Source organism: Pestalotiopsis fici, assembly GCF_000516985.1.
Source record: "Pestalotiopsis fici W106-1 unplaced genomic scaffold PFICI_Scf_1, whole genome shotgun sequence".
Lineage (NCBI taxonomy): Eukaryota > Fungi > Ascomycota > Sordariomycetes > Amphisphaeriales > Sporocadaceae > Pestalotiopsis > Pestalotiopsis fici.
Window position 1 is genome coordinate 6,297,008 of NW_006917091.1, and position 10,443 is coordinate 6,307,450.

Genomic DNA, 10,443 nt, shown 5'->3' on the forward strand with positions numbered 1-10,443 from the left:
TCATGACAAGGTTTTGTTTATACACGCCTGCATCGGCTCTCCAAATACTTGGGAAATTCACGTGTGGCGCCCATCTCTGGCGCCCCAACTGCCTACCAGGGCCATTGCCTTTTCATCGCCATTGGCAAGTCGCTCATCTTGCAAGGCATCAGAAAGGCATCTCCACGGATCACGACTGCCGCCCCATTTCAGGAGATTCTCCTTGAGCCTCTCGCCATTGGCGCGATCAAGAGCGCCGCCATTCTGGCCGCCGGAAAAGACAACCTGCCAGACGCGTTCCGACAATGTCTGGTCGAATAGGTAGCTGTAATATGTGCTGCCGTACCCGAAGAGATGACCGAAAAAGCCCTGCCACCTTGTGCCGGGCGCATCTGGTGGTAATCTCCCATGATCATGCTGGAGTTGGTGGTAGATGGCCGTGGAGTCAAAGCCCGGTTGTGATGGTTTTGACGAGTGCAACTCTTGGTCCAGCATTGCTAAAACAATCTGAGTCTCTCGCTCCGACGCCTCGAACCGCTTCCAAATGCCCAGTTTATCTGCAACAAGTCCATAGGGGAGCTTTTGGTCTGTTTTATAATGTCTAGCAAAGAGGGATAGAACTGTAGGATCGGCGCAAAAGTGCTCCATTAGCGTCGACGGCAGCTCGGCGAAATCCGTCGCACATCTGGTGCCCGCCACATTCTGCATTGAAGTTCTCGCCAGCACCGAGTGGATCGCGTGGCCCATCTCGTGGAATAGAGTCTCCATCTGATAGTAATCCAAAAGAGCCGGCGAGTTCTTTGCGTCTCTTTCATGATGGAAATCGCAGACCAGAGCAATTGTTGGTAACTGCTTGATGGTGCCAGACTGTTGCGAGACGTGCATGCCATCATTGGCTGCATCGATAGCCTCTTCCATAGTCGTGGCGCCGGTTGCGTGTGCTGCCTCTTGTAGCTCTTGGTTGGAAATTTCTCTCGAGCAGCGAACAGTGAAGTGCGCCGGATTAGGCGACTTGTCGCTGCGGTAGAACAAGTCGACATATAATACGGCAACATGGCCATCAGTATCCGACACCACATCTAACCGCCTTACATCTGGGTGCCAAGTCTCTCCAGGCAGAACATCGCGGGGAACCAGTCTGATGCCGTAGAGTCGAGAGAATAGTCTCGACAAGCCTTGCATCACAGTGCCTAGTGAGAAGAAGGAAGACAAGATATCGCTCTCTCGTTTGCGCGACCTTATAGTCTTGCGAATCGTTTCCATGTAATAATCCTTGTCCCATGGTTGCAGGTCCCCAGGACTAGACGTGTGCGGATTTTCTTGCTTCGCTTTCAAAAGAGCTGCAACCTCTTCTTCCACAAAACGCGCATTGTGTTTCGACAGAGCCTGAAGGAACTGGTGCACAGACTCTGGCGACTTGGCCATCATTCTGTCCCTCAGAGCCATTTGACCATAACTCTGGAATCCAGATAGCTCAGCTAGCTCAGCACGTAATCTCAACAATGTCTCTAGACATTCAATGGACTGCGTCGAAGCTGTTCGTGTGGCGTGATATATTCTCTTCCTCGTGTCTTCATCCATGACGCTCCTCAATGCAACAGTCGCTTCCGGCGACATGGTGGGCAGATGGACTCTTCCAAAACTTGAGTATTTCCGCGCCAGCCTCGGATCCATTCCCTGGAATTTGCTGCTGGGCAAGGATATTTGATGTGTTTCAGGAGACATGCGATCAACAAAGGCGGAGCCCAGTTCGCTGATATCCTGAGAAAGAGACACAAATCTATCCCGGGATTCTTTTGGGAGATGAATGGCCGACTTGAGAAAGTCTTGCCTCAGTAGGATCGCTACCGTCTCCTCTTCCTCGGACCAGCTCGAGCGCACTTCTGGCATTGCCAAGGCCGTACCCAGCTGATCGCATAGTCCCGTTGTCGTGTTGAGCTCGTTCATATACTGATATACGAGCGCCCATGCCTGCGAAGCTGCGGCCTGTATTTTGGGGTCGGGATGAGTTACCCTGACAAAATCGGACACATCCAAGACTCTACAAAGCAGATCGCTGAGCCTATCCAAGTCCCGAACTATGGCCTTGTACTCTTCCACGGACGAAGCCTTGAGCACCGTGTGGACGAGCTTATGTGCTTTTTCCAGATTGTCTTGGGCAAACGCTAGGAAGCCCGCTGGCGACGTTAGATATTTGTTCCTGAACAGCCCCACGTTTCCGTTGATCGCTCGGCTCGACGGCGGCGCAAAGTCCCTAAAGGTCTGCGGAGAGTCGAACAGCTTCCGGAGAAGGGTATCGTCATATTTTGTGCCCGGATCGCTGTGGTCGGTGGGTATACTCGTGGCATCGAATTTGGGCTGGGGTGCTGTGTTCGAAGCTGTTGTAAGCCAGCGCCGATGCGACGGGCTTAGGGGCTTTCGCGGCGTCTGGCGAAGGCATCGCGTGCAGGTCCATAGACCCGATCTGGCGGTTCTGATCATGTTATACTGGGCGCCACAGCTCACATAGCTGGAATAATCAATACAAAGACAAGATCATAAGAACATTAGACACGGGTATCGGAAGAGTGCGCGACGACGAGCAACCGCCAAAGAAGGAGAAAAGAATAAGTCTTGTTTGCTCCAAAAAGTTTGAGGCGTGACGCAAGGCTAAGGTAGGTATTAATTGGACTGATTGACTTATCGCTGGCGAGCTTGAGGTGTCTGCCCCAGTTAAAAATTCCCGAAGTCCGGGATTAGCCGCAAAAAGGTGGTAGTACATCACAAGCTTTAAGCCAGCCAAGTGAGTTCCAAGTGCTGGCTCTGACGTCCGACTTTGAGAGAAATCGACGACCAACAACCAATTGTGATTTTTCCCATCCAGCAATTGAGCACAACAATGGCTGCGAGAGTGCTGTTGGGACGGGTCAGTTCTATATATGATCTCATCAATTGATTTTTGGGACCTTTTGGCTAACGAGACCTTTTTTTATAGCGTGTCGCCGCGCCTTTCATGGCCGCAACTCTCGCTGGAGGAGCTCTAATTCCCTCGGTCGCCTTTGCTGAGGCCCCGGAAGATCTGGTACGAGTCCCTGCCGACAAACGAGATCCCACTGATCAATCTGGTCACTAACCTACGGCTCCTTGTTTGAAATTACTGCAGTCCAAGAAGCCCATCTACGACGACTTCGAGATCCCTATCCCCCAAGGCCGCCGGCCCAACGCCATCGCCCTTTTCAGACACCATCCCGCGGGCCTCGTCACCAGAGTCGCCATCAGCAGAGACACAGCCGCTGCCGTCGTCATCCTCGCCGGCGCGCGGACCTACGCCCACAGACCGCCTGGCCGTGCAGATTGGCCGCGCCCGGCTGTTCCTGTACGAGCACGCCACGCGGGCCGAGGACGCCGTGAACCGGGGCATGGACCAGGCCTTCCACCTGGAGAAGTCCTTCACGCAGACGGTGGCCTCGCTGGCGCCGCCGCGCGAGAGCGGCGAGCAGCTGATGCCGGGCCTCGTCTACGTCCTGGTCGCCGGCATGGCGGGAAGCATCGTCAGCCGCAACCGCAACATCCTGCTCCGCGCCGCGGCCCCCCTCGCCTTGGGAGTCGGCGCCGGCTGGCTCGTTCTCCCCGTCACCATGAACAATGTCAGCGGCCTGCTCTGGAAGTACGAGCAAAAGTTCCCCGTCATTGCCGAGGCCCACATCCGGACGCGTGAGAACATCTTCAAGAGCTTGGAGATGGCCAAGGTGCACTCTCAGGTTAGCAGACAATATGTAGACGAAAAGGTCACTGGTGTGCGAGACGCAGTCGAGGACTGGGTTAAGAAGGGCAAATAAAACAGGAGTCCAAGGCGGAAATGTGTTGATAGAGAGTAAAGGCCATACAAGCCTTGTATCATAGCGAATAGAGCTTATCTTCTATGTTCACAGTCTATCGTTCTAGTTCGAAGCACGTGCTTTCCTGCGTTAGATTATCGTGACCACCGTGAGCTCGAGTCCAATTTAGAAGGAGTCAAGATAGACATGCCATGAGTTTCGTGGCGTTCCCCGATCTTGTTACATTTTGAGCTCATGACTCCCTACTTTGGGGAGGGGATGAATGTGCTACATATTATTGGCAAGTGATATTACCAGATGTATGCAGAGAACACTAATAGTCTGTACTCAACGTTCGCTAGTCACTACTCAAGGGCGAATATATATTACTGGAAATTCTACTTTGCGGGAGCACCATATTGGACAACCAGTAGCATAGGCCCAGACTAGTCAGTTTCGCCTTCTCTCATGGTAAAATCACAATTGGATTGTCATTACTTTCTAAGCCAGTGCCGTGACTCTATGATGGGGTATATTGATGCAGCCATATTCCGATCCTCCTATTCAAACTTTTAATACAAAACCTAGACTCATTGTCCGCCTCATGAAACAGCTCTTTTTTCGGCTCCATCGAGGGACTTTCCCGTCAGCAGGTTCAACACCCGTTCATATGTCCAAACAGTTACCGCACTAAGGGGTGCCGCCTTGAATAGACTGACGGTTAATCCTTTGTATAACCCTCGAACGCCTTCGTGGGCCAAGATCATTCTGATGGCCTTGATCGCGCCCATGTCGTAGACTGGTATGTTCTTGTGAACATACTTTGCCCTCGTTGGGCCCTGTACTTGTATCCTCTTCCTGACCAGATCTAGCGGAAAGATGCCCGTCTTTGCAATAACACTAGCAATCACGCCTGCAGAGGCATCTCCGCCAGCAAACGGTAAATTGAATTGCGAAAGGGGGATCCGAAGTGATTCATAAATGGCGAAAAACATTCCCATGTATGGAATAATCTGTGCAAGGCCGGGACCGATTCCGCGGAAAAAGCCTTTGGTTCCCTCGTCACGTCTGATATCCCGTATAGCCTTGAACAGAGAAGAATACACCTTTTCGGTCCCTTGAGCGGCAAACCTCGTCCGAAGCAGATCCAGCGGGTACGTAACCGCAGTGGCAGCAGCTCCGGCTCCGGCTCCAGCAACGAAGCTCTCTGCACTCTTGTTCATTCCCTTCTCTCCAGCCAGCTCGTTCAGCGCCATGCTAATGGTCCGATAGGTTGTGAATTGTACGGCGGCGTAGCTCACGTACAAGAGTTCGGCGGGGACATTGCCCTTCCACAGACCGGTGATGCCCTCATGTCGTAGTATGTGTCGAGCGGTGGCAATAGTGCCTTTATATATCGGCGCGCCTTTCGTGAGCTCGGCTTGTGATAAAGGGTCCGACAGGGAATGGGCTTGGAGTTGCAGACGAATCTTGACCACGTCCAGGGGAGCGATCACGAAGCGCGAGACGAGACCTGAAATGGCGCCCGCTGTGACGACTTGAAGTCGGGAGCCCTGTATTTAAAGCTAGGTCAGCTCTGGGGGTACCACACGACGTCTCGCGGAAGAGTGTGATATGGTTTCCTGGGAATCTGGCAGGGTATCACACGTGCGAGTGCACATACCTCATCCTGAAGGCGCTGTCCGCTCTTCGACATACATCCGCAAATGCCCTGACCTGGGCTAGGGAACGCTGGGTGTCAGATTCTAGTCTGAAGCTTGCTTGCTTTCTTGGGTGGATGGTATGTTGACGCAGTACAAGGAACGTTTGCGGCTGGTCCGTCCGGCCGTGGGGAGTTCTCTAACTTCTGCAATGCCGCGAAGATTCGACGGATCCGCGATAGCTCTGATAGCTAACCTAGCACTGATAGCGTCCAAGGTAGATAACAGGAACCGGAGTTGCCTTAGAATGAGCTTGAATGTCTCTATGCACGTGAGATGGCAATTTACTATTGCTGGTCAAAAAGTCATGTAAAGTTTGGCCCCTGACTTGAAGGAATTCACATTGGATAGTGTTTCCACTATTGCGCGGACCTGAGCAGAGTTGATTCCAAGCCAGGTACGGTGCAGGTGTAACACCTAACTAGCACTTGTAAATAACCTACATCATCAATCGAGACCTCACTCTTAGCATGTTTGCATCGTTGCTGCCATTGAAGAAATGGCTGAGAGTAGCGCTTTTCCATTGAGGACAAGTGACGTATGGTGTCTGGCTGCTGGCTGCTGGCACATGCCAAGTATGCTGAGGTACATAAGTAAGTAAGGTATGTATGCATGACTTAGGTGGCACGAGGTACAGTAATCAAATGTTCGAAAGTGGCCATGCTGCAAAGAAACAGACTGAAAGTCGCTACCCACTATCATGTTCGGTATAATTAGTAGTGCCGCAATCATCCTACCCTCGATCCTATGGCTGCTCCTCACGGCAGCATCCCGCGGACATTTAATTAGTAGTGCAATTGATTGAGATGTTGGGGGGCTCGAGCCAGCTTGACTGGAGGCTCTCTTCTGGGGCTCGGCTATGTCTTATCTATAGCAGCGTAGCATTGAAGGAAAGATCGAGGACATGAACTTGATTCCGATCTCTAATATCTCCCGTCTTCAAATCTCAGCCATGAAACGGAATCGCCATACCCGCGAAGGACATTCCGCTCCTGGGCGGTGCGGCCGGCCTGGTTCCACTGCAGTGAACTTCCTTCTGGCCGAAGGCGACCTTTTAGCAGCCACTGGATTGGCTGTCTGGGGTTGTCTTGAGAGGGGGCCAGCAATGGGCGGGCCGGCTAAGCCTTTCCTCCTAGTTTACATGCAGACGGGGAGATTTGCACTAGGGGCCTTGGGGGTCTTTCTTGCACTAGAACCTACCCTGTGAGGGGCCCCGGTGGTAGGGGAGAATGATGCCGGTACCTTGGTGGACGACACATCTGATACCTACATACCTTACCACTCTCAGTCAGTCCACGGGACATCGTATCCATCCTCTGATTCAAACTCTACCTACCTTCCTACTTGACTTCTTCAATCCCTCTCATCTACCGAGCTAACACAAAAATTTCTCCTCATTTGCATTCTCGTTATCAAGCTCCCCTGCATTTTCCCGTGTACCATACACGAACAGCAGACTCTGTCGAGACTTTTTCGCTTATCGTGTTCTTCCACGACAGAGCTCAGGTCGTACTCAGTGAGGCTGTGATCGAGCCAGCCCCGGTCATATTGCATGTGATAGTTCATCTCCTCTGTCTGCCAGGAAGAACGCGCGCACGTGCAGGCTTTCTTAAAAGTCACAACAACCACAACAGAAAGAAATTGGACAAAAAAGTGTTCTCTCGAATCATTTAGCGCATCATGTCATTCACAAACGTCAAGGCGCCAGATTTGCGAGAGACTCTTGGTCCTGTCTTGCAGTCCCTGCCTCCTGCAGCAATCGCTACATCGCCAGCAGAAAATGTCTTGGCTTACCTCTCACCAATCCTGAAGCAGCGAGTCCAGCTCTTGTCTTCGTCCAGTTCAGATCCATGGATCAAACTATTATGCTACGATACGGCAAAGGCTGCCGGGCTTATTGAGATTGCCCAGAGTGATCGGTTGGAGCCGCACCCTGTCAGTGGCGAGGTCGAGGTCGATTGGGATTATGATGCAGAGATTCGCTATCGAAGACTCGACGAGGAGACATTACAGGCTCTCGTGGTTTTGGAGGAGAAGGGTCTCTCGTTTCGGCTCGTATACTGCACTGGCGAAGTCGACGGGTGGAGAGTAGGCGAAATTTCTACTCCGGAAACCCCATCGCCGTTTTCATCGTTCGGAGGTGTGTCGACTATCGAAGAAGCCGATCGTCAATTTCGAGATGGACACTCTAAAAAGAACGCTGCATCAGCATCATCCAAGAATAGCTTTCCAAATGGTGGTGATCTTGTCGAAGATGAGGATGACGACGATGATGACTACTGGGCTCGATATGACGCGACGCCGGCAAGAACCCCTGCCGAAAAGCGCTCGCCGGCTCCTCCTTCGACTTCTGCACGTGGTGCGGGTGCAGATGAGGACGACTATTATGCGCAGTACGACTCTGTGCAACCGGCCATGGATCCCCACGATCCTGACGAGGAGGCCGGCATGGCAGATTTGGCTCCGCCCCTGGGTTTGGCAGCGCCGAGACCAACGCGGCCAGCAGACCATGTAGACTATGGCGGTGGATATGAGGAGGCCGAGCTCAACGAGACCCAAGGTGCGTGGACAATCGCCGAGCCACCGAGGTCGCCATCAGTTGGCTCGAGAAGTGGCGACGACCCAAATCTAGCTCACCCTCGACCGGCGTCAAGTGCCGACTCGCATTCTTCGGTAGCGAAACTCGAGGAGGCGGCAGAGAACTTTGGTGTGAGGCAACACATATCCCGGAGCATCAAGAACTTGTCCATGCTTGCGCGAGCCTCGGGTATAGACCATGATGACTTTGAAAGTCTCGTGAAAAGAGAGTTGGAGGTTCTACGAATGATGGAGGATTGAGCAGATTCAGAGTCACATGCAAGGTGGTTCGATTATTATTGTAAACAAGAGGTCACGCGTCTAAAGGCCGATACTTTGGGTTTGTGTTTAACTGTAAGCCGACAGGTCGTTGGCCGTAAGGAAGTTTGGCGGGGATATCCGGGGTTCATACAGAGTCCGACATGATGGAAAGTTCATATGGCTAGGCATTGATGCATTTTTTGGCGCAAGATTGGGTTTTCTCTTTTTGTTTCTTGTCCCCCGGGTTTCGGACTACATTATGATAGCGATTCAATCATGATCTGGGCAGCATTAAACAATCCATATATCAGACTCATTAAGGATGTAGATGAATGATATACCTAGGTTTTTATCGACAAGAGTTATAGTATCCCGTAAGCATTGACATTCCGAACTTCCGAGAAGTATTCCGAGCTTTACAAAAAAAAAAATCATGCAATGAAAGAAAGAAGAGAGGGATACAAAGTAGTACTCCCCTAGCGCGACCGGCCCTTGATTGGGGGCTACGTTGCCGCTTGCCTGGGGGCTCGAATACTGCCCCGCGTCAGGTACGCCTCAATGCATGTGTGAAATTTACCCCTCTATGACTCAAAAAAAATACACGCGATTCGAGGTTGGACAGACTTTGAGCCGGGTCAACTCTTTTTCTGTTTTTTTTTTCTCGAGACCCCTGAATTATAACGGCGGATAGTCTTCTTGTGCAGAAGCATCGAGAGTATACGTGGAATTGTCACTTCTCAGCCATCAACACGCCCATTTCATCATGACCCCCGAGGAGTCGCTCGCCCTGATCAAGGCCAACCTGGCCGAGGTGCTCAACCCCGAGATCATCGACAATGTCGTCCTGAACGAGAAGAGACCACTCAAGGTCTACTGGGGTACCGCGACCACCGGAAAGCCTCACTGCGGATACTTTGTTCCCATTGTCAAGATTGCCGAGCTGCTGGCCGCCGGCTGCCACGTCAAGATCCTCCTCGCCGACATTCATGCCTACCTCGACAACATGAAGGCACCGCTCGAGCTGGTCGAGCAGCGCTGCAAGTACTACGAGTTCATCATCAAGAGCCTGCTGCGCGCCGTCGGTGTCGACATTTCCAAGCTCGAGTTCGTCAAGGGCAGCTCCTACCAACTGACACAGGAGTACACCATGGACCGCTTCAAGCTCGAAGGTATTACGAGGATATCCGTCGCCCAAAAGGCTGGCGCCGAGGTCGTCAAGCAGACCGACGACCCTGCGCTCGGTGGTCTCATCTACCCCCTTATGCAGGCTCTGGACGAGCAGTACCTTGACGTTGACGTCCAGATTGGCGGTGTCGACCAGCGCAAGATCTTCACGTTTGCCCTCGAGAACCTGCCGCGAATCGGCTACAAGGTCCGCGCCCACCTGATGAACACCATGGTTCCGGGTCTGGGTCAGGCGCAAAAGATGAGCTCGAGCGAGCCCGACTCCAAGATTGACCTCCTGGACGCCCCCGAGGTGGTGGGCAAGAAGCTCAAGAAGGCCCACTGCGCCACCGGTGTCGTCGAGGGCAATGGTGTCGTTGCTTTCGTGGAGCACGTCATTTTCCGCGTCCAGGCGCTCAAGTCGGGAGGCAAGGCCAAATTCATTGTCGAGAGAGAACGGGACGGCAAGGAGCCGTTGGTCTACGAGGATATCGCAGACCTCAAGGCTGACTTTGAAAAGGATATTGTAAGTCCCATGAGGAGTACATCATACGTCGTGTTTTGAGAAGCAAGAGAAAAGCTAATTCGGGGCTATTCTAGTTGACTCCCCAACTGCTCAAGGCGGCCCTTACCAAGGCGCTCAACGAGCTCCTGGCGCCCATCCAGGCCGAATACCAAGCCTCCGAGGAGTGGCAGAGAACCACGGAGCTGGCCTACCCGCCCGAGAAGAAGGCGGTGAACCCCAAGAAGGAGAAGAAGCAAAAGGGCGGCGACCCGGCCATGCGCGAGGCGGCAGCGGCAGCCAGAGCCGCCAAGGCAGCCGAGAAGAATGCGCCCGCCGACGCATCGCACGGCATCGAGACGTTGAAGATTGATGCCGAGACAAAGGCAGCATAAAAGAACAAACTTTAGAAGATGAAAAAAAAAACTATTTAATACCCCCTTAACATCCTTTCGGGCTTACT

The 10,443-nt window shown here is 52.6% G+C and overlaps 5 protein-coding genes across 5 annotated transcripts; 3 read left to right on the plus strand and 2 right to left on the minus strand.

The window, feature by feature from the left end:
* Window positions 1–57: 57 nt before the first annotated feature.
* PFICI_01843 (Mitochondrial intermediate peptidase) lies at window positions 58–2,460 on the minus strand (the record flags this gene model as incomplete). The annotated part of the gene is made up of 1 exon (XM_007830424.1): window positions 58–2,460. The coding sequence occupies one exon, from the start codon at window positions 2,458–2,460 to the stop codon at window positions 58–60; it is 2,403 nt and encodes an 800-aa protein (XP_007828615.1).
* Window positions 2,461–2,857: 397 nt separating this feature from the next.
* Window positions 2,858–3,797, plus strand: PFICI_01844 (uncharacterized protein; the record flags this gene model as incomplete). Its single annotated transcript, XM_007830425.1, has 4 exons — window positions 2,858–2,884; window positions 2,954–3,040; window positions 3,122–3,256; window positions 3,312–3,797. The coding sequence occupies 4 exons, from the start codon at window positions 2,858–2,860 to the stop codon at window positions 3,795–3,797; spliced, it is 735 nt and encodes a 244-aa protein (XP_007828616.1).
* Window positions 3,798–4,378: 581 nt separating this feature from the next.
* On the minus strand, window positions 4,379–5,472 carry PFICI_01845 (uncharacterized protein; the record flags this gene model as incomplete). The annotated part of the gene is made up of 2 exons (XM_007830426.1): window positions 4,379–5,329; window positions 5,440–5,472. 2 exons carry the CDS (start codon window positions 5,470–5,472, stop codon window positions 4,379–4,381), a joined length of 984 nt encoding a protein of 327 aa, XP_007828617.1.
* Window positions 5,473–7,156: 1,684 nt separating this feature from the next.
* On the plus strand, window positions 7,157–8,314 carry PFICI_01846 (uncharacterized protein; the record flags this gene model as incomplete). Its single annotated transcript, XM_007830427.1, has 1 exon — window positions 7,157–8,314. One exon carries the CDS (start codon window positions 7,157–7,159, stop codon window positions 8,312–8,314), a length of 1,158 nt encoding a protein of 385 aa, XP_007828618.1.
* Window positions 8,315–9,077: 763 nt separating this feature from the next.
* Window positions 9,078–10,375, plus strand: PFICI_01847 (Tyrosine--tRNA ligase; the record flags this gene model as incomplete). The annotated part of the gene is made up of 2 exons (XM_007830428.1): window positions 9,078–10,004; window positions 10,079–10,375. The coding sequence occupies 2 exons, from the start codon at window positions 9,078–9,080 to the stop codon at window positions 10,373–10,375; spliced, it is 1,224 nt and encodes a 407-aa protein (XP_007828619.1).
* Between the last annotated feature and the right edge of the window lie 68 nt (window positions 10,376–10,443).